The following is a 25,189-nucleotide window of genomic DNA, read 5'->3' on the forward strand; positions in this document are numbered from 1 at the left end:
GTCCTTTTCTCTATTGTTATTCTCTATTGTCTTTTAGTCTTTAATTAACAAACTTCTAATATCTTATCTTGAGTCTAACAATTTACTCTCTGACAATCAATACAAGTTTCAATATTCTTGTTCTACTCCTGAACTGTTACCTATTATAACAGAAAAATTCCATCATGTATTAGATGAAGGAAGCAAGGCAAGGACTAATGCTCTTGACATATCAAAAGCTTTTGACAAAGTCTGAGATGCTGGTCTTCTACATAAGCTCATTTCAAATGGTGTGTCTGGGAAATTTTTTAAAGTTATTAAATTATTCATTTATAACTGCAGTATTTAAACTGTCTTATTCTTCACTCACACGACTCTTCATTTCTATTAACTACTGGGGTACCACAAGGTTCTATTCTTGGTCTGTATTGTTTCTAGGGATGGCAATCCCGGGATTACAGACAAATTCATGATCCCGAAATCCCGGGATTAGTCTCTAAAATTTCCCGGGATTTCGGGATTGTAATAAACAATAAATAAAAACAAAAATTGATTAAACTTAATTTATTTATTTAAAATGTCTAAATTTTCGCTATAAAATTTGTTGAGCTGCTTATTCTCCATGCAATGTTTTCCTTTTATTTTTTAAATTCTTAACGTTGGCGTGATTGTCACAAGTTCTTTAACATTAAAAGTTATCAAATACGGAAGGTATATTAAATAAACTTTATTTATTAATTCGAAGTATAATTGTTTTCACATAAGTTCATTTTGAATTATGAATAAAGATAATTAGTCAATAAATAGCTTAAAATATAACTTTTATCATGACTAACTACGCTATCATGAATAACTTTTATAAAATATAACTAATATCATGACTAACTACGCTGAATTCAACAGCACAAATCTCATATGGAAACATTTTTTAAAAGGAGCAGATGAAACAGCCTTATGCAAAGTAATTACATGCAAAAAAATATTAAAAATTGCTGGTGGTTCAACGAAAGGTCTTCATACCCATTTACTTTCCATACATAAAATTAAATTAACATCGCAGGAATCAAGTTTATCCACGACACCTTCAACTTCAAAAGAATTATTAGAACCGAAAAATAAAAAACCGAAAATCACAAGTTATTTTCCAACAACATCGAAAAAAGATGAATGCCTACCTGAAGTATTTGCCCGTATGGCAGCAAAAGATGGTATATCATTTAATACAATTTGCAACTCTTCTGATATACGAGCTGGGTTAGTTGCACGAGGCTTTAAAAATGTCCCAAAATCACGAAACACTATTCGAAAAATGGTGTTAGACTACTATGAACAGGTTAAAAAACTAGTTATAAAGGAAATAATTTTTTTTTTTTTTTTTTTTTTTTTAAACATCTTCGCTTCCAACAAGGCTGCAAGCAGCCACTAATTAAAGTTGGAAGTTACTGTAAGAGAAAAGATGAAGATTGTAGAGCAAGATAACGATTGACGGACGATTTAAAAGATTGCAAATTATATGAATCAGGAAAGCAAGATGAAGGAAGCGAATTCCAAAGAGCTGATGTTCGAGGAAAAAAACTAGACGAATAAGCGTTTTTGGAGCACTTAGGAACAGTCACAGAAAAAGGATGACACTTAATTGAATGACGAGTAACACGAGAATGAATTTTAGTAGATGGCACAAGAGAAGCTAGCTCTTTCGAGCAGTGTCCATTATAGTATTTGTAGAAAAGAGAAAGAGAAGCAACATTACGACGATGTGATAATGGTTGAAGGTTGGCTGCAAGAGCAGGTCCAACTATGTTTACAATGCGTTTTTGCACCTTGTCTAAAAGAGAAAGGGCATCAATAGAAGATCCGCCCCAGATATGGCAACAGTATTCCATACAAGGCCGGATTTGAGATTTATAGAGGTAGAGAATAGAATCCAGAGTAAGAAAGTGGCGAGCTCGATAAAGAGATGCAACCTTAGCAGATGCTAATTTTGCAACCGATTTGATATATGGTTTCCAAGAAAGATTGGAAGTAAGAGTTAATCCTAGAAGATGAAGAGTAGGTGACTCGATCAAATATCAAGAGGCTTCAAGTTTTCCTTATTAATTGATCAAGAGGCTTCAAGTTTTCCTTAACGCTTGATGAGTGGACTTTTTTTGGAAACTGCAGATACATGAATGTGAACGTACACGAGTTGAAAAGTTATTGGAATTTAGGTTTGATTCGCATTTTAGGATCTATGCCAGCAGAAAAGTGCGTTTCACTTCTAAACGAAAGACTCAACAATTTTAAAATAAAACTTGAGGACGATATCATTGGTATTACCACGGATGGTGCAAGCGTCATGAAGAAACTTGGAAAAATTATAGAAAGTGATCAACAACTATGCTTTGCGCACGCTCAGTAATATCAGTTGGCAGTAATATCAGTTCTTTATAAAAATGACCCCAATTACTTGGAAATCGATGAAATTTTAGATGATGAGCCCACTACCTTTGCAAGTTTAGAGAACCACAGTGACGAAGAAAAAGATAATGATTGTATTAATGACTATGCTTCCGAAGAGGAAGATTGTATTCAAGATTCAAATAATTCATTTTTGTTTAACGAAACCTCTGAGGTTACTATTAAACACCAAGTTTTTGGACCTGTTATAACAAAGGTCAGGAAAAATGTAAAAATCTTTAAAAGGTCCCCAACCAAAAATGAAAATTATTTACAAAAGTACGTAAAAATTGAGTTTGGAAAGGTCATCCATTTGATTATGGATTGTAAAACCCGATGGAGCAGCTTATTGCTTATGTTTGAAAGATTTGACAAATTAAAATATTGTGTTAAAAAGGCATTTCTAGATTTAGAATTGTATTCCTAAATTGACGATTCAATTAAGATGGACGAAAATGAATATAAAATTGTATCTGATTTAGTAGCACTTTTGACTCCTGTTAAAGCCACTGTGGAAGCACTTTGTTGACGAGACGCAACTTTAATTACAGCTGACATTGCATTAGAGTTTATGTTGACCAAAATAAAACAACAAAAATCTGAAATCGGGAATAAACTGTATGCTGCTTTGAGTCACCAAATTAAAGAGAGGAGAACACCATTAAGTAGCTTAGTTTATTATCTTCATAATGGCCAGGTTACATCAACGAAAATCACAGATGTTTTTGTACCAAATACAAGTAATCAAAACAAAAAGATTATAGTAAGCATGATAAAGCGTTTTCATCCCGCAGATATAGCATCAGCAGCAGACAGCAGTTGTGATGTTCAGCTAAACCAGGTTTTAAGAAGCGACGAAGGTGATAAGAAAGTCAAAACAAATTTGTAATCCTGAAATCCCGGGATTGAGAATTTCCGAGATTTTTGCCATCCCTAATTGTTTCTTACCTATGTTGATGATCTTCCTGACAATCTTTTATCTAATTGTAAACATAGTTGGACCTGCTCTTGCAGCCAACCTCCAACCATTATTACATCGTCATAACGTTGCTTCTCTTTCTCTTTTCTACAAATACTATAATGGGCACTGCTCTAAAGAGCTAGCATCTCTTGTGCCATCTATCAAAATTCATTCTTGTGTTACTCGTCATTCAATTAAGTGTCATCCTTTTTCTGTGACTGTTCCTAAGTGCTCCAAAAACTCTTCTTTGTCTAGTTTTTTTCCTCGAACATCAGCTCTTTGGAGTTTGCTTCCTTCATCTTGCTTTCCTGATTCATATAATTTGCAATCCTTTAAGTCGTCCGTCAATTGTTTTCTTGCTCTACAATCTTCATCTTTTCTCTTCCAGTAACTTCCAACTTTAATTAGTGGTTGCTTGCAGCCTTGTTGGAAGCAAAGATGTTTAAAAAAAAAAAAAAAAAAGGTCATAACTACATCTTCAGTCTTGACTCTTCTGCAAGAAGAGTCAAGACTGGCAACAGCTGGCAGTGACAAGTAAACAAGTGGCTGCAAAAGCTGGCAGTGGCTAGTTCTCTTTTGCAAAAGCTGGCAGTGGCTAGTAAACTAGTAAACAGTGGCTAGTAAACTAATTCAAAAAAAGCAGCTATTAACTGCAAACAACTATCACAATATTGTTGATATTTTTATACTGATGATTGGAAACACTCTCACTGAAACTATTTTATGTCTTTTCAGATTATCATTCATTACTGATATCTTTTCAAAACCATATCTATGCATATTAGGGATATGACTTTTTAATTTTTTTTCAAATAAAATGTTTCCTGTATCATAAATCGATGAACTTTTACCTAAAATCATGAAAAAAGGCCCAAATAGCTTTCTGCAACAAAAAAAGGTCACCCCCAAAATAAAAATTTGATTTACCATTTTTATACATTCATTTTTGACCGATGTTTTAAGCTTAATTCTCAGCTTAATTCTATTTATTTCATTATTTTGTTATGAATTTATAAATATAACGCCACACGTTACCATGGCAACGAAACGGCCGTGTGCCGGCAAATACTTGGAATTGTTATGTGATGACGTCATTGTGTTACCACGGTGATATAGACGACTGTAACAGACTGTAGAAGATTATAGAACTTAGTAGAACATTCTGGAAGCTCTAAATAATTATATAAGCGAGCTGCTGTCAGAGCTCAGTGTTGATAATGTGAATAGTTCTATGAAGTACTCTGCGTGTAACTGAGCTAATAAGGAACTACTGTAGCGAACTAAAGACGCTGTAAGTGTACGAAGTATAAGTAGTTGTAGCATTATCGTTAGGATACGGACTGGATTATCGAACTGTTATCAACATTGACTGGATTATCGAACTATAATTGGATTACTATACAGTTAAAGTATTTTATTAATTAAACGACTTTATTAAACGGATATTTACGCTCAGCTATCCGTAAAGTCGTAACAATATTATATGATGTCTCACAAGAAAAGTCATACCACAGTAACAAAGAACAAGAAGACTTGGACTAAAAATTTGGTGAGATTTCAAGAGTCACACAGAAGAAGAGGAAGCGTGGCTGTAGAAGAACATTCACTCGATGAAAAATCCAGAATACCACTTCAATTGCAGATCGTAGGAAGATACCAGTTTCTCGGAGCATATGTTAAAGGAAGAAAAGAACGAATAGACCAAATTTCTAAGGAAATTACAAAATTGTGGGACAATAAACTGAATTTTCCACGTGTGTCTGATCAAGTGATAAGAGCAAAGCTTATGAAGGTGCTGAAGGTCTATGATGAATGTGTCAAGCGTGGAAAATATGATGTTCTCAATGCATTATTTGACATCACGAAAGTGAATGGCCAGTGGTTATCCTCGGAAGATAAACGTCTATACCACCTACAAAAAGAAAGTAAAGGACAGGTGGGGTACTCAACAGGACAAGTGGCAAGTAAAGAAACCATTCACCCTTCCAAGAGAAGGAAAGTCCAGTCTGGAACAGCAATACCTTCCACATCACAAGTCCTGTCTACCACAGACAGTGGTACTGAATCTGAAAACTGCAAAAGTAAGAGTGAAGATGATGAAGACGACGACGGTGATAAAGACGATGATGAGGACACTCAGAAAAAAACTAGAAAGCACTACAAAAGTAAATTTGCTGTAAGTATGGTTACATCAAGTGGAGTTTCCACAAAGAAAGCTGCTAAAATATGCAATGTATTATCACAACAAGGTATTGATATTCCAACTCCAAGTCAATCAGCAATTTACAAGTCCATATTCAAAGAGGCAGGTAAATTAAAAAAAGAAATGATACAACAACTTAAAATGGAACAGTGGTCCTTACACTTTGACGGCAAACGAATAGATGATAAGGAATATCAGGTAGTTGTACTTCAGAATGAAAGAACTGACGTGAAACTTGATGCACTGCGTTTAAAAGATGGCAAAGCTGAAACTGTTGCTGAAAAAATTGCCAAACTTATTGATGAATACAATTTGTGGAATTCAATTAAGATGATCATTACTGATACAACAAACGTCAATACTGGGAAGAGAAATGGAGTTGTTGTGAAGTTGCAACGTATGTTTAAATTAAAGGGTGTCACAATACCACAATTTATCGGTTGTCAGCATCACGTACTAGACAGGATTCTCCGTCTGGTGATGGACGAAGAACTTGGGGGTGATACCAAATCTCCAAACATTGAATACCCATTTGTGTCTGAACTGTTGAATAAGTATGATGAACTGAAGGATAAGTTTGTGAATGGAACTGTAGAAATTCTTGATAAATCAGGGTGGAGAGACGATATGAAGTTTTTGTACCATTTAACAAGAGTGTTTAGGTTCTATGAAGAACAAAGAAACTTCCCTCTGATTCACTTTCAGAACATTCCTAATATGAGCAATGCCAGATGGAACTCAAGAGCCATTCTCGCCATTCTGGCGTTCATTCTTATGCCTGAAGCGAGAAAGAATTTGGAGAAGGTTTGCAGGTTCATTTCATATGAGTGGGCAGAACATTGGTTTAGTAGTCAAAAGTACAATGACAATGACTTCAAGAATTTATCTGATGTATTGAAGTCTTACAAAAAGGCATTGCAGTCATTCAAAAATCACTGGAAGAAAGAGCCATCCGTCATCGACATACCACAAAGTAATCAGATAGCTGAACGTGCAATCAAGGTGATGCAAGACCTGTATGCTTCCTGCAGAAAGAAAGACAAACTGCAACTTCGATTCATTCTAAGTAATAAGCGCTAGACTCTTTATGAGACGTGAGCATCATGTGACCCATGTACTAAACACAGTAGGCCTATAGACACAGACAGTTATGTATATTGTTGTACTAGACGCTTTGATACTGTTAATTTTGTAATACTTGTATAATTATATATCACATAATGTTTTTTGTTATATCACAGTACATGTTGCATAAATAAATAAAATAACAACAGGAGTATGACTCTTACAACATCTTCAGCCTTTAATATTCATTTACTGTACAAAAGTGTACCTATTGAAAATTCGATTTTTTGGTTTTGGGGTGACCTTTTTTCAAAATATGTCAAAATGAAACATCTATTCGTTCTTTTTACATAAAAGTTCATTGAATTACGATACAGGCCTAGTAGGTTGCAAAAAAGTCATATCCCTAATGCATATATTAACCCATTTCCATTTGCTATACAATCAATTGCAAAGTTAGCATTGGTTAAGGTTGCTGCTATTTATCATGCTCATCATTTCTTTAACTCTTAACTCCATTTTCTACCTATATAATTATCTTATTTGTTCCTGTATGGAATACTGTTGTTATATTTCGACTGATTCTTCTAAAAATGCCCTTTCTCTTTATAACAAAGTCCTAAAATATATTTTGAATGCAATTGGACCTACTCTATCTGCGAAGCTGAGTGACTGTTCCATTGTCAAAAGGTTGCATCTTTTTCTATTTTCTACAAATACTATCATGGTCACTTTTCAAACGAGCTATTGTGTCTAGGTTCATCAACCAAGACTTATTGTTGCTTGACTTGTCATTTAGCAAATTTGCATCTATTTACTTTATCTGTCCCTTAATGCTCTAAAAAATTTTATTTATCTAGTTTTTTTCTTTATGTTTTCCCAAATCATGCAAGTTACAATTACAGTTTAAAATTTAATTTTACAAAATTTTACAGCTAAAAGTTTTTACAAATTACATTTTGCAAAAGTCTTCTGTAAATTTTTTTCTTCAGCTTTTGTTTCTTTGTTTAATTGTCTTCAGCTTGTTGTTACTCAATTTAAGCCTCAAATTAAGTGATCGCAAACTGCAATATCTGAAAATATTTCTGGTTCTCAAATTCTCAGTTAATTAAAAACTGTAAACACTATTTTAGCGCAACAGTTAACTTATTATATAGGAAAAACTAAACAAAAAACAAAACAATAAATTTACTACTGCAAAAATAATAACAGTCAAAACTAATATATTTTAAATTATTGTTTGTTTAAACACCAGGTAATTTAGCATAATAAAAAAAAAAGCTATAGGAAAAAAAATAATCATAACTAAAGGAATGGAAAATTTGCACAGTAATTTAAAAATTAACCAATAAAAAATTATACTAAAGCTATTTGCGCATTGCATGAAACATTAAAACTAAAGCAATTCGCGTGGTAATTTAAAAACCAACAAATAAAAAAATATACCAAAGCTATTGGGGCATTGAATGAAAAATTAAAATCGATTTTTGTTTATGGGGGAAATTTTGAGGAATTAAATTATTAATTAAAAAATTTGAATTCCGTCTAGAACAAAAATTATATTTTTGTAATTTTTTACCTTCAAGACTAAATTGAAAGCCTATGCCTCAGCATCGTGGCTATTTAGTATAACCATTATTATATATATATTACCTCTTTCATTAACTTGATTCTTGTTTCATTTAAACCTAATATGTTGTTTTTATAAACTTATGTATAGAAAGTTTTAACCTGCATAATATGTATATTAAAAAGCATTACTTTATTTTTTATCATTCCATTTAGGTTTTCACTGTCTTGTAGGACAATCATATTATGATTTTAAGGTAAAATATAAATTCCGGCCTGAATTATTGTAATTCCAGCTAGAACCATAATGAACTAAAAGTCAAATTCCAGCAGGAATTCTGGCCATATGAACAGAATTCCGGTACATCCCTACCTTAGATTGTAAAGTTATCTTATTGCAAACTTTTATCTATGGTAAAACAAATGATTGAATAAGTCTTATAAATAAATTAATGAATAACAATTATGTTATAGTTAACATATATGCGTTATTTATATATTGTATTATACTTTATCATATTCTACTATTATATTATATATAAAAAGCATATATTTACTTTACTTTATGATGGTGTTTAACAACTTTGGTTATTTTTTTACTAGAAAAGTTTAAAACTTTTAAAAAATACAGATTAAATTATCTAATTAACTGATTAGTTTCTTTTTAATATTAGACTTATTAAACAATGTATAAACCTACAAGCATACAAAGCAATTAATCAAATTTTACCTTTGTTTGAAAAGCAAAAATAGTGATTGCCAAGGAAAGAATCTTAAAATTAATAAATAAAAAATTTGAATAAATGATTTTTATAATAAAATCTAGATAAATTAAAAGATTCTAAATAAATTTTAAATGTTTTATGAACTTAAATATTTGTTAATAAATTTTGAAAAAAAAAACTTTACTTACTGCAACAATACCCATAGCTAGCAACACTTCATTGACTTCATAATGTCTATAAATTGAAATTGTTTTACATAAAAAATTTTTAATATTTTCACTCTCACCTTCCTAAAAAAATGTTAATAGTCCAATATTATGACATAAAGTGATAAAGACTAGACTATGCAATACTGTAGACATGCAATGTAATGTATATACAAAATGTAATATATATGATTTAATGTAAGTGATAATATTTATTATTGATACTTGTGTTTAAACTATATATTTATCTATATTTATGCTAAATATTTATATGATATTTACAAGAAAAATATATTATAGTTATAGCAACACATTAAAACATTTTGTTATTAGATTGAGCATATGTTTTTAAATCTGAATCTTTAAATGATCTTATGTTTACACACACACACAGATATATATATATATATATATATATATATATATATATATATATATATATATATACACTACCGTGCAAAAGTCTCCGCTCATGTGTAATATTTGCAAGGAACAGTAAATGCAATACATTTTAGGATGATTTTAAATATATAAAAAGAATAAAATGTTAATATAAAAAGTTGATGAGGCCAAATCATAATTTTCCATACTTTTTCCTTTTCTTTTTGTTTCAAATAATTTTGTTTACCTTTGTTTTGTTGAGTTCTGCCGCTAAAAACATGGCAGAAATTTTTCTATATGAATAACCTTTTTCACGTAAAATACATATAAAGTTCTTCAGTATTCTTTATTAAATTTAAAACTGCACAAAAGTTTTAACCAAAATATTTTTTGTAAGCTTAGGTTTGACAGTAGCATGATACTTTCCGGCATGGTAAGGATGTTTTCAGTAATTTTAATTGGTTGCTTTTAATAGACTTATGTTTATATTTATACTTGAAAATGGCATTAGTGTGCGCATTTAATGTCTTGAATTTAATAAAGAATTTGAGAAATGGTGAAAGTAAAGAAAGAATATTGTGAAGAACTTCGTGGCAAAATATGTATTTTACGTGAAGAAGGTTATTCATATAGAAAAATTACTTCCAGGTTAAAAATATCCGAATCAGGTGTGAGATATGCTCTACAACGATTGCATGATATTGGTTCCAACAGTGACAGATCACGTTCTGGAAGACCAAGAGTTACATCACGGCAAGAAGATACGTTTATTGTGGTGTCCAGCAAAAGAAATAGAAAAATTCCAACCACAATTTTAACAGCAGAACTCAACAAAACAAGGGTAAAGCCAGTATCAACTGAGAATAATCGGATGATAATTAGAAGGGTTAACAATTGTTATCACAGTTATATATGTCATTTTATAGCAGGAATGGAAACAAGATAATTAAGCACTTGTTGATTTGTTTAAAAAGTAATAGAGTTCAGAAGAACACTTTTGCAAGACAATAGCATCTTTTCTAGACCACAGTAGGAGGAGAGGAGTTTAAGTGAGAAATAACTTTAGCTATGGAGGCTGGAGTGATTTAGATGTCTAACAACGGATTAAGTTGTTTTTCTGAGGTAACAGGATTAGTATGGTCTTTGGATTCAAGATTTATAGAGATCATAGCACGGTCAAACCATCTAAAGGAGAACAAGAAGAAACTAAGTACAAGCTAGGGTCAGAGACAAAACACAAATCAAGGAGTCAAATGTCCAGGAGGCAAATCATTATAGTTGTATGGAAAATGAGTCACTAAGTTTACTATCTGAGTAAGAGGTTGAGAAAAATAAAAGATGTGAGCAAGCAGGGTCAACAGCACTAGAGCCAAGCCATTCAATTTTTATCCTTGTTAAAGTCACCAAAAACAACAATATTGGCTGACAGATAAAGAGAAAGTGTTTGTTTAACTTGAGATAAAGGTGAACAAAAAAGAATGAAAAAAAAGGTGGTTGAGTGAAGAAGTGCTAAACGAAAGCACATAAAGAATATTCAGAGTATTCTATAGAGGATACAACAACTTTATATGCATAGTTTATATACAACCAAGTTTATATGCATATAACAAACAAGTTTATATGCATATCAATAAATTGATATGCATATAAACAATTATAGTTTATAGTTTGGCCTAGGTCAAGCATTGTGGCGATATTAAAGTCAAAAAGTAATAGCCATCAAGACTACAAGCCAAAGATGAAATTTAAATTGATTTTTTAACAATTTCACAAGAAATTGTTAAAAATCTGTTTTTAACAATTTCTAGTGAAATTTTAAAAAATGGATAGAAACAGAAGGAGTTAAGAACAGATCAAAAGTTACTTTAATGACAGCAAATATTTGTCAAGTATATATTGAAACAATTTGGTCGTAATAAAAAACTTGACTCGTTCATATATAGTGTATTACACCCTAAGCAATAAGCCATGCAGCTTACCTGCTAACTAATAAAAGCCATAACAAAGGGCTCATTATTTGGCCATAACAAAGCACACTAAATGCATTAACAGGAATATGTTCTATAAGCATGACACTATGAAAATTCTGATTCTTATTTTCTAATGCCCACACTATTCTGCATCCCAAAGGTACAGGGTTATCCATTTTTAGATATTCAAGTCACTCTGGTTTCTGATGCTAAACATATTTCTAACTTATACTCCTCAACAGCTTGTGTTTAACTGTTGACTAGAAAATGGCATAAAAAACTCTGGACATCACTCTGACCTATCAAACTATTAACCAATCAGCCTTCCAACTGCCATTAGCAAAGTCTTTGAGTCTTTAAATAACAAAAGCTACAATCTCATCTAAAGTCCAATATCACCTTTCTCATTCCACTACTGATTCGAGTTTATATGAAGTGCTTTTAGCTTTTAGTGCTTTTATAAAATCATATGTGATATGTAGATACTCATATAAAGATAATAATAAGCTGCTCATAATATTTGAAATTTTAAAGTTATTTTTTACTGTTGTTCAAAACTTAATTCTACTTCCTGATATTTTAAAAAATATATTTTTACTTGGTTGTGCCTCATTTAATGAGGTAACATGCTAATCAATAAATTTACCATAGAATAACTTTATAAGGCAATTTAGCCAAAAAACATCATTAACAATGTTTTTTGACACAAAAAGTGGTGTCATGTGACCAAAATAATGACACGATACTAATCTCTTTAATGGTAACTTATAAGAATTTTATCATAATAGAAATTAATGCATTTCTAATTTTTAAATATCTCAATTATAATAAATTATAAAATAAAAAAAAGACTTACGCAGAAACAACTCCAATAAGATAACTTTCACATAATGTCTATGTTTTAAAAGAAAAATGTTTTATAAAACAATTGTAAACTTTTGAGCATTCACCACAAACTAAGGTGAAGACAGCTAATTTGTTATTGATTTTATTCTAAACCCTATACTAATTTTACAGCTAAACTAATTTTACATAAGCAGAAGAAAAACTTAGATATGTATCTATTCATACTGTATCAGGGCTTGTGATGAAGCGAGCGCGATCGGGCTCCGCTCGAAAAGCGCGCCCGTAAACGGTATTTTCGAACATTCTTGGCGCGATAAACAACGCTTGTTCAGCTTATAACGAGCGTATAAAATAACGCTCGTCCAATAGTTAGGGATTATTTTTATTTTCATAAAATATTTAAAAAAGATTTTTTATTAAAGATATATTCTATTATCAAAGCACTAATATAAAATATAAAAAGCACTACGTCGTTCTCTTTTGCACTTACGTAATGAATGAGCAGTTTGAAGTCGTTAATAGTTACTAATTTCAATAATGGAATGTGCACATGGAAACACAATGTGAATACAAAAATACACAAATAAATTAAGAATAGAAAATTAGAAAACCATTATAAGAAAATTGAAACTGCAGAGTATTTTTAATCTTGTGAAAATATCAAGTAAGATTTATTTGATTTATTGTTTGTAATATTCCACACATCGTTTATAATAAAAATAAATATTAATAATAGAGTAATTTTTTAAATTAGTTTTTGTTCATAGTATAGGTTTTTTATTAACTATTATTTATTTTAACTCAAATTTAAAATGATTCTGTTCTTTAGAATGTTCGCAATCACATTCGAAAAAGAAACAAAGTAATGATGTCAACATTTATTAAATGGAAAGTTATTATTCTTATCTATTATTATTTCAAATTATTTTTGTATTATTTTTTTAAGATAAAAAAAAGTAATTTAAAAAAGAAATTTTAGAAAAAAATTAAATAATTAATTTGAATAAAAAATATCAAGAAATATAAAAACCATTATCCGTTAACTAAGTTTACGGCGTAACATTTTAAAATACATATATCAAAACAACGAAGCAAAACTAAGTCACTAAATTATACTTCAATACTAAATCAATCAGAAGTTGCGCTTTTGTTTGATATTATTTTTTTATAACATAAATAGTTAAAAATAAAATCGCGATCTGATAATATACAAGAAGTTTGGAAGTATAAAAATCTACTTCGTTGAAGTAGTTTCATGAGTGTGATACTAATTCAAACATTTTTTGACGAAAGAATTATGTAACAAATAAAAAAAGGTATAAAAAATAAAAAGCTTTTTATGAGCATCGCCTTCAGCAATTTTCATGATCACGCTCGCCGACGTTATCTCGAGCTCACATAATCACGCTCGATGAAAACATATTCTAATTTTACGAGCGCGATATAACACGCTTGACGATTTTCTTCATCACAAGCCCTGCTGTATTATTTTTAAAAAAATACATTTTTGCAACTAAATGAATATTAAAAATTGCTTACAAATAATGACAACATTATGAAGTTCATGGGAAAAGTCCTCCTAAAAAAAATCATTCAATTGAGCTAAAACCACATGAAAAAATGTTTAAACTTGAATAATATATTTTAATCAAAAATTTAAAAACTGAAAAAAAAATAACTATAAACTTTAAAATTAAAAGAAAAATGAACGTAAAACTTTATTTGAAACAATTAATATAAACACTTAAAATGGTACCTCACACTTTCGCAACAAACAAGTGCAATCATTAAAACTAATGTTAAGATCCTAAAAAATACACTTTGTAATAATTTTCAACAGAACACAGATGCATGCAAATAAAAATAAAATATATTTTATCAATAAAAAATTTTTATTTTAAAGCATTTTATGATACTAGTGATCAGCAATAGATGAACATTTAATTACTAAGCATCTAACTTCACTTCTTCTAATAATTTGATTACTTTGTTTCATATTTTGCGCAACCAGGAGTAAAAAGCTTAAAAAACCTTTTGTTATGATATGCGTTGTTTACTTGTGTTGTCTCAAATTAATAGAATTTAATATTATATTATATAATAATAAATTTAATATAAGAATTTTTAAAACTATAAAAATTACAAATTTGGGTTTTTAATAGAAAAATAAGGTGGTGGTGCAGGAAGGGGGAGGGGAGGAATTGAAGATTGATAAAAATATAAGTAGCTTCAAAATAAATAAATATAAATATGAATAAAAAAATTTTTTTTTTTTTTTTTTAAATTTACTGATGTCCAATGTTAGATAACAAAGATGGTAAATTTGTCAAAAATATTTTACTTACCATGCTGCCCAAAACATAATAACATTTGATTTTACATAGGTATTTATTGGCTTCCTAAAAATATATTGATCAAATTTATAAAATAAAAATACACTGTGAATTTTTAATAATTCAAATTTAACAAATGTTTTCCACTAAGATATCTAGCCCAATATTTTTTTACAAATAAAAAAACATCTAATTTTTAAACTATCAATAGAATTTATTTAAAAAAAAATATATAGTAATAAAAGAAAAAAAATATAGTCCACGATATAACAATATCAAACAGAAAGCAACTAAAAACTTACACAAGTAAAAAGAGACAAACAATTCCAACTGACACAAGCAATTGGCAAAAAAGAATTGCATACACCTATAAAAAAAAATTAAAATTTTTTTGAAAATCGCAATACCCAATCAAAATAAACAACTTCAAAAATTTCTAAATTTTATAAAATTATCTAACATTTTGAAATAACATTAACTTTAATGTTTGAAATAATTATTTGAAAAGTTGCTGAACCATTAGATTCCTTTACTAGTAGTAGAATAGATTATTTTATAAATATTTAAGTTATTTTTTGAAAAAACATACTTATAAAATAATGTTTTTAATAAACTTATGTTTTTTTATTTTTATTCACTTTAACTTAAAAAAATTTAAAAAGTTATACTGTTTCATTCTTATGTACCTCTTTGGCTATAAAAACTTAGAAAGAAACAAACTTGATTCTCAAAGATAGTGATTGCACATTTGAGAAGCATCTCACATTTCTGCTAATAATTTACATTCTTTTATTTATAAATTTAAAAAGTTAGCTTGGAAAAAGAAACAACAATAAATCGAGAACAACACATTACTGAAACATCACATTCCAAACAACACGATTACAATTTGAGAAAAAATTTTGTGCCACAGCTATTTTGAAAATAATTGAGGAAACTCTCAAAAAAAAAATTAAAAAGTTAATTACTCAGTCTCATTAAGTCAAATTAAATCACAATTCATTTGGTTAAATTAAATCAAAACTCATTCAGTTAAGTTGAATTTTTCCTCTTATAAAAACATCAACAAATATTAGTAAGGGTACAAACAATGTTAAAAAGTAAAGATAAAAAATAATAATATATCATGAACAATAACTGAAATTTTCTTAACTAAAAAATTAAAACCTTTGAAAAAAGATTTATAAATAAATATTTTAGAAGAAAAAATAAATAAACTTGACTTACTTTACGAATGAAAGCTAAAAAAAAAAAAGACAACTTTAAAATTTCCCTTAATAAAAAGCAACAGCACATGTCCATGATAAAAACAACTTTGATTTAAACTAACTTTTATAATAAACAAGGTTTAAAGAAAAAATTGATTTTTTTTCAACTTAATGTTTTATAAAAAATATCTCAAGCTACTACAATTTTTAAACAAAGCTTGATTGGAATATATAAAATCAAATTTTTCATTCATTAAAAAATTATACATTCACCTATGACGGAATAATGTATGGTTTTTACTTATATCACACATACATCAACTGACTTAAATAGGTAAAACATGCAAGAAGTGTACATACATTGAGTGACTTAAATAGGTAAAACATGCAAGGAATGTACATATAATAAGTGATCGGGGCCCCAGTCCTAGCTAAAAATAGGACTTTTAAAAACCTGGCCCCGGTAAAATTATAAGATTTAGCAGGGGTTGATGGTAAGGTGAAGGAAAAAATGTATAATACTTTATATATTATAAATTTATGCATACATTTACTATTTATTAAATACTGGTATATATAGCAGTCTTTTCTATTTGGCCAGCACTTTTGCTCTCGCCCACACACTCTCAAAAACATTAGCAAGCCCTTGTCAAAAAAATAAAAGCGTTTTTTTTTAAATTGCAACAAAATCATTTTTGTTCATCAAAACTTTTATGATATATCATGCAAACACTTTAATGTATGAATTATTTTATCTAGAATTCAAATAAAACTTTTTTATGTTAATCATTTTATTTAGAATTTAAATAAAATTTTAATTTTGCCAATTTTCATGTAATTATTTCATTTTCCTGTTTATATTTTAAATTAGTACTTAAAACCTTTGTTTTGATGAGTTATTTTTTTGAATTATTTTATTTAGAGTTCAAATAAAACGTTTGTCTTTCCATTTTTATTTTTTTTTACTTTTCTTTGGACAAAATTTTTTTTTTATCTTTTTTTTTGCCTTTTTTATTTTAATTATTTTATCTAATTTAAATAAAGCATTCATTTTCATTACATTTAAATAATCATGTTTTTTTAATTATTTTGTTTAATATTTGTTAATAATTATTTGTTTAATATTAATAAATGAATTTTTTTGTCATTTTTTAAATTATTTTTATTTAGAATTTAATTAAAAAGTTTGTTTTGACGGGGTTTTTTTATTCATTTTATTTAGAATTTACTCAAAGCCCTTAATCTAAATATATACATATATATATATATATATACATACATATATATATATATATACATATACATACATATATATATACGTACATACATATACATACATATATATATATATATATATATATATATATATATATATATATATATATATATATATATATATATATATATATATATACAGCCCTCAGAATAAGGGTCGCCATTTGGCGATTCCAACCTGACAGTGTCTGAGGTTGGTAATCTTTTGCCGACTTTAGATTTTTAAAACTTAATTTTATTTGATATTTCAAAATTAATTAAAAAAAGGCAAAACAAACGCTTCATTTAAACTTTAAATAAAGTAATTAAAATAAACACAATGAAACCAATGTTTTATATAATTATATATGTTTATATATGTTTTATATACTAAATGAAATATTTAAAATACATATGAAAAATAAATTTTTATTTAACTTTTAAATAAAATAATTACAATAAAAACAGAAAAACAGACTTTTTATTTGAATTCTGAACTAATTAATTTGAAAAACATAAGAGGAAAACAAAGTTTTATCTAAATTCTAAACTATTTTTTTTTGTTATTCACTTGCTCAAGGCCGAGAAGGCCACTATAGATAAGGAGGCTACCTAATAGTGGTTATAACCCTCTTTTAACTCTATAACTCCAAAACACGAACCTTGACGAACAAAGCCGCTGTGCGGAGACACAATTTGATAATTTCTACATTTAAAAGAAAATTTGGCAATCGCGACATTTGTTTTTTTGTCAACTATACAGAACATTTGCATTTTTTATTTAAAACAAGGCTTGTATATATATAAACGAAATGAATAAAAATAAGGGTTAGATAAAGTAGGATGTGACTTTGCTGATATGCATTAAGGGACATTGATAGCAACAATGGACAGATACAAAGGATGCAACATTGCTGAATGACATGCCAAAAAGAGTTTTGATTCGAAATAGAGATGATAGCTTGTTTGAGCAGACACCATGATAGTATTTGTCAAAAAAAGAAAAAGATGCAACCTTACAATGATGGGAGAGTGGCAGATAAAGTAGGTCTGACTATATTTACAATGTGCCTTTGGACCTTGTCTGAGAGACAGCAATACTTTCTAAAGTATTGTTGACTCTCAGACAAGGTCCAAAAGCACATTGAAAGGGGGTAATTATTTGTCAATATAAGAGCGTCAACAATATTGCAATAGTTATTTGCAGTAAATACTGAGTTTTTTTGGAGTTAAAATCCCCAAGCCACTGCAAGCCCCATGCTGTTGCAAAAAGTTTAAGATCAGCTTCTTGTTCTAAGCAATCAAAAAGTGAAGACTTTTTGTCATGACAAGAGTTTAAAGTTAAGTTGTCAGCAAACACTTTAGATGCAAGATTGTCAGAAAGATTGTTAATGTAGATAAGGAACAATACAGGAGCAAAGATCTTATGGTATCCCCTAAAATCTCTGGAAATGTAGAAGAGTGTAGGCCTTCAAGAATGATTTTAATATTGTAGTTAGAAAAAAAAAATTTAATGATCTCAAACTTTTATATAAAGAAACTAATAATACAGGGTATCAATTAAAACCTGTGAATTTCCCTGACTTTTTCCTGATTTTTCCCTGATCGTGGATCTCTTTTTCCTGCTTTTTATTTCAGTTATTATGAGCTTTTCCAGACTTAAAAAGGATTGGGCAATAATACAGGGAAAAATCATGTACAGTTCAAAATAAAGCATCATTATTACATTTATCTAAGTATTGTTAGTATGTTGTCATTGTTACTACTGTTATTAAAGCACATTTAAAATATAATCAAAGTAAAATGTAAAAATGCTATGTTTTTATTGACTCTATAAACTGTTTTGATAAATAGCATTCAGAACAAAATAAACTGAATTACATAAAAAATGTAAAAGCAAAATATAAAGCTAAACTCAACATATATTTAAAAGATGAAAAATAGACATACACCATATAGTTCAGAAAAAATAATACTGAAAGAATGATAAAAGTTAAAACAAAATTTTTATTTCTCGGTTAAAAGACTGAAAAAGTATTGCCACATAAATATAAAAAATCTTTTCAAAAAAAAATATTAACTTATATAATATACTTTTAAATATCGTTTAAATATCTATATGAATTTAGATTTTGCTTTATATAAATAATAATAAATTAATATTTAAAATTTCAAACTTCTTTACTTTTCTTAAATAGTAAATCAATTGTTTCTTCTAATTTTTTAATCTCTTCTTTCTTCTTTTTCCTCTCTTCAAAAATAACTTTTGCTTCAATAGTATAAGAATGATCTTTTTCAGCATCATTTGCAGTTTTTACAAGAATTGCTTCTGAATCACTTTTTAGTGTTTTTTTTTATACTTTTTCCAGAATAACCTTTTTAGATCCTTTGTGCCTTATAGCAAGTAAGTCACTTTTTGGTTTTTTTTTTTTTTTAGCAAGTAAGTTTCTTTTTGAGCAGCCATTTCAATCTTTTGCTGACTCCATGATTTTTTGACAGATTCTCTCAGTTCCTAAGAGATAACTATAGATTTCAGGTTTAAGTCAAGAGCTTTCATATGGTCATACACAATTCTCTGGCTTAATAATGATTTACTCATTAAGTTAGGTTGTAACATATTCTTGTTAATGTTAAACCCTCTTTCAACCGCTGCTTGACCATGAAAAAGAGTCAACACCATTTTGATTAATTTGGACAGTGCCGGATAAACCAATTTTTGAAAAATAGAACTCATTCAATCTATCATCTATTTTGTTGAAATTCATGAAAAGCTCCCTATTTTTAGAGACAATCTTTTCTAAATGTCTCTTGAATTCAGTATTTACCTCATCACCACCTTTTGGGGTAACTCAATTAAATCAAGTTATCAGCCAAATAACTTATCCTTTCCTTTGCCATTTTTTCATTGCACATTATTTCTGGATCAAAACATTTTACACTTCACACAATGGCATAATTTAAAGGCGATTTTTCAACAAACTTATATGTTAACAACTGTAGAAAACATAGGCAACTGTTGGAAGCATAAATATCTTTTCGAGTGATTTCATCATTTGTTTTTTTATTCTTTATAACAGTGCTGGCACCACATTCAATAATGTAAAATCTAATTTGCAGAGGCTATTTGCAGTTTTACATTGATCTAAAATATCAGCTCTAATGAACTTTGACATTATGTATTTTTATAGTCGATAAAGGTTGTCATATAAAAATGGTATCAAAGGATTAGCATATTGATATATGGTTAAAAAGGATTGCATAATATGAATTATATGAGCAAAGAAATTAAATTTTTCTAAAAATAGAGGATTCTTAGTAGCATATAAAACAATATGGTAGCTCATGCACGAAGGCTGATTATTTTTTGGTAGAGAATCCAAAAATCTAGATATTTTACAAATGCTCTCCCAAATATTAACAGCTCTTAAAACCACCTTTTCATCATCAACCCATTGAGTACCACAAAAAGGAAGAGAAAATTGATTACTTTCAGTCACAGCAGTTAAGTCTCCCCGTCTGGCAGGAGAATCATGAAGAAGTTTATAAAGAGCTTTTAAAATCTTTTTAATACCACAGTCTGTTTTGTTTTCCCAGTTTTGAGTGATAGATGAATTGAATGAAGACCACAAGATCCAGTTGGAATTAGTTTATTAATGTCATTTTTGGTACGATAGTTTTGTAACTCAGAGTAGATGGCCCAATTTGCATTTAGGCCATCATCAGATACTTGAATAAGTTTGGTTTTATTCAAAGATTTCAAACCCAACAAAAAATTATGCAGAAGATCTCTACTTCGACTATGTTCAATAAAGGCTGAGTCTAGGTAACAAGTACAAACACGGTTTAAAACACTATCCCAATAATTAACAACAAGATCCATGTGCCCCATTTGCACAACTGAGTTGAGACTTTCATTGAAAGAAACAGCATAAAAGTCTGACTTATCTATATCTCTAATAAGAACTAATTGAAAATGAGAAGCTATTCCAAAATTTATACAATATTAGCACTTGTCTTTTTGAAGAGAGAACTTTTCAGCAATAACAGTCAGGAAACATTGATTTAAACAAAATTGAAAGTCCATCACTGGATTGAAAAGAAAATGATAACAAAACATTTTTAAGTGTCCATCAGATCTCTGCATCAATAACCCAATCTGACACAACATTCGACTGAAGAGTGGAAATTTGAACTGTATTTTCTGACAAAGTGGTTGTTACAACATGTATATTTTTTGACACATTGGTAAATGGTATATATGTTGTTTTTAAGTGGAGACAAACGTTCACAATGCTTCTTTCCTGTTGAATGACTTTTTAACCCTCTCTGGCCCATATTAGACAGTTCAATTATATTTCTTGGATGTGGACAAACTCTATTATGTATTTGTATCCCCACACATTAACTAAGCTTTATATTCTGGTATTTGTAACTACTGATCATCAAAATATGTTGAGTTCATTATTTAATTTACTTAAACTTGTTCTAGTCTAAAGAAAATAAAAAACAACTGACTAATAACATCAAATACTTAGCTACTAGTTAGTTAGTTACTAAAAGCTAACTACTAATCAAGCTCAAAAATAAATAACTGCTTTTCATAGAGTTAAACTGAGTGCTAAAAAAAAAAGACTCATAATTAAAGAGTTTCTAAAATAAGATAAGTAATAAAAACTTTGTTTTTTCCCCGGTTTGCCCCTGATTTTTCTAAAATTTGACCTAAGTTACCTGATTTTCCCCTGATTTATATGAAGATATCTAAATTCCCCAGCTTTTCCCTGATTTGGCAGACACCATGTAATAGAGAGAGGACAAACCATATGATAGGGTTATTATTGCACCTGCAAAAGAAGGTAAAAAAATCTGGAGTAGAATGAGGCTCAACTTAAAACTGACAGGAAGGAATAAAAGCTTCCATACCTGTTTGGATCCAGTAGGTTAGGTAATGGGTCATCCATAAAGTACGTACGCGAAAAATTTTGAAATTTGACCCCCTCCCCCTGTTGCTATGCATACTTTCAAGTTCCCAATCGCCTTAAAAAGTAATAAATAAGTTTAACTTGTTTTGCTGTACGAATGTTGATACATCTTGGATGTAAAACAAAAAATGAATATAATTTTGCTGTGTTTGGAAACATTGAAGAGTGACTTGAGTGCATTTCTTCCTATTATATCAAGCATTTGCATTAATACATTTTTATAATTGCAAAGTTCAAGACCATACGTAAGTACCGGAACCGCCAATGTTTTATATAGCTGGACGATAGAGCTTGGATGAGCAAAGCGGATTCCAGACTGAATAAGAGTTTGGATTATTGATCTGAATTTTGATATACTATTACCAATATTTGAACAATTAAGTGAGGCAAAGGAAGAGCTTTTAGTATCCCATAACAAAAACCTAGATAATTAAGTTTATCATCCAGTTTTATTTGTTGGTGGTCGACTGTTATCGTGCAATTTGCAATTTGTTTTTTTCCAGTGAGCAAGAACTTGGTCTTATTAGCATTCAGCTATATACAATTTGTGTTAGTGCAAGCTTAGTTAATGTGTTAGTGCAAGCTTTAGTTATTGCAAGCTTGCGTTTGTGTATATATTACAAGCTTTTTAATTCCAGACAGGGTAGAACTAAAAAGTATGATGTCATCAGAGTATGCTACAACACCTGTGTAATTTCCATAAATTGATGTCCCTACGATACTTTTATTTTGTATGGTTTCAAGTAGGCTTTGAGTATATATATTACACAGGTGAGGAGACAGAATCGATCCTTGTCTCACTTTTTGTGTTAGATAAAATAAATATGATTTGCATCCTAGATAAGTGACAGAAGCGCTGCTTTCATGGTACAATGACGATATAGTATTAATAATATAAAGCGGTAATTTTTTATTGTCGTATAGTTTCTCAAATAGAATGTCCCAGCTACAGCTGTCAAATGCTTTTTTAGCATCTAGGGAACAGAGACAGACAGGTGAGTTGTTGTTGTTGTAATGTTTTATTGTTTCACTTATAACAAATTTGGCATGTAAGGTTGAGCTGTTTTTTGTAAAACCGAGTTGAAGAGGATGAGTTTCTTTTATCTGTGGACAGATTATTAAAATATTTTATCAGTTTTGTAAAGATTGGATGCTAATACCATGGTAGTTATTTAGATCAGTTAATAATTTTTTATAAGATTTAGCAAGAGGTATAATAAGTGATGTAGACATCGATTTTGGGCCTGACCGTGGTTAATGATAAAGATAAAGAATTTCCTTAGCCTCTCTGTTTGGGCTTTGCAATGTGCATGTTTTAAATGTTCTGCAGAGATTCCAAATGTACCTTTGATCTTGTTTAATTTTAGGCAAGAGATAGTAGTTTTAGTATTTTCATCTGATATTATTACCATATCAAATTTGGTACAAGGTGGAACTTGAAAATTTGAAGCAGTATGCATGATTGCTTTGATATTTAAACATTTTTTGAAACTATCGGCAAATTCTTTAGTGATTTCATTATTTATAGTAAATAGTCTTGAGTTTGTATCAGACTATGTATCTGAAGGTATTCCAGAAGTTTCTTGGGTTAGTATTTTTTACCTTCTTGATTTTTGTGTATTGCTTGAAAAGGTTACAATTTTGAGCTCTTTTGACAGCGTCGCGGAAATTTTTACGTGCCATTCGATATGGATTAAAAGCAAGGCTAAATCTTTTTTGAAACCTATCTAACGCCATTTCTTAAAATGAAATATAAGAACTTTTTTGCTCCTGCTCTGGAGTCCACTCGGGAGTCCTACTTGGGAGTCCACAGCTACAACTCGGGAATCCACCAAGGTTTTGGATTGTTTTTTCAAGAATAAGTGTTAGCTAAGAGAGGATGCACTTTTTGTAATAAAGAATAGATTTCAATAAGTTCTTCATTGTAATTACTATTTATAAAGTAAAAACTTTCAAAATTGTCATTTAAACACTCATTATATAATTATATAAAACTTTGATTATTCCAGGCATAATTAAGAATGCTATTATTGTCTATAATTTTGTTAACATTTTCTCAAAGAGATTGGCTGCTGAGTCCAATTACAATTGAAATTGGCAAATGATCACTCATATTTTGCGATGAAAAAGGAGCTATAATACAATTCTCATTCTAAAAAGAAGTACTCTTTGAGAGAGCTATGTGATCAATGTAAGATGCGTTTGGTAGTGTATGATGTTGATACATTTTAGGGCCAGAACCTATAATTACATCTACTAGTTCAAAATCATTTGTTTTTATAAATTCTGATGAAACCATGAAGTAATTATTTTTCGTGAAGTTCGATCTTTCTAATAAACCATATATTCCATCAGGAAACGATTGAAAATCACCATGTACAATCACTTCGCCAACACTTTCATAATTATTAATAAGACCTTTAATCATATCTAACTGATTCTTGTATTCCTCCAAAAATGTTTGATTATTTCCCGATGAAGAGAGATAAATACCAATAATGATAATGTTAGTATTGTTTTTAATAAGGTTTATTACAAGAATATGATCAACTTCTTAGAGAATAATGACATTTTGAAACAAATTTTTCCGTACAAGAAATGCATTTCCACCAAATGGTTGACCATGCTTGTATATATTTGCATGGTGGAAGTATAAGGCGTGAGTGTTTTTACAAATATTTTTGATAATGGGATATTCTAGTTTTGATAACCAATGTTCACATATAAAAGTTATATCATGAGAAGTTATCAACGATTCAGTATGTTCAATGTTTGACTTAAGTCCATGGCAGTTAAAAGTACATAATTTTAATGCCTTCCATTAATGGGCTGTCTGAATCCATTTTTATTTATAGAAAGCTTCCTGGTTTCAATTGGTTTCCAGATTTTGGGCAATGTTTGAATATAAGCGCTTTTTTCGAAACAGCTTAACTATTATTATCCCATAGAGCAGGGTTAAATATTTTGTTTTTGTCAGAGCTTTTTATTGAAACTTTGTAAGATCTGTTGTACTGATTTTCTTTGTTTAAATTAACTGATATGACTGTGACACCTATTTCCATTTTTCTATAGAG

At 29.3% G+C, this 25,189-nt stretch overlaps 1 protein-coding gene across 1 annotated transcript in view; it reads right to left on the minus strand.

The window, feature by feature from the left end:
• LOC136086667 (protein lifeguard 1-like) overlaps positions 1–25,189 on the minus strand; it is a 40,481-nt gene that overhangs the window by 5,923 nt on the left and 9,369 nt on the right. Inside the window, exons 2-9 of the mRNA XM_065808889.1 lie at positions 15,902–15,915; positions 14,977–15,041; positions 14,687–14,740; positions 14,098–14,148; positions 13,881–13,920; positions 12,352–12,389; positions 9,127–9,172; positions 8,944–8,985 (exon numbers count right to left, since the gene is read on the minus strand). Coding sequence (XP_065664961.1) covers positions 8,944–8,985; positions 9,127–9,172; positions 12,352–12,389; positions 13,881–13,920; positions 14,098–14,148; positions 14,687–14,740; positions 14,977–15,041; positions 15,902–15,915 — 350 coding nt within the window. The remainder of the gene's footprint in view (positions 1–8,943; positions 8,986–9,126; positions 9,173–12,351; positions 12,390–13,880; positions 13,921–14,097; positions 14,149–14,686; positions 14,741–14,976; positions 15,042–15,901; positions 15,916–25,189) is intronic.

The sequence above is a fragment of the Hydra vulgaris genome, chromosome 11 (genome assembly GCF_038396675.1).
Source record: "Hydra vulgaris chromosome 11, alternate assembly HydraT2T_AEP".
Taxonomy (NCBI): domain Eukaryota; kingdom Metazoa; phylum Cnidaria; class Hydrozoa; order Anthoathecata; family Hydridae; genus Hydra; species Hydra vulgaris.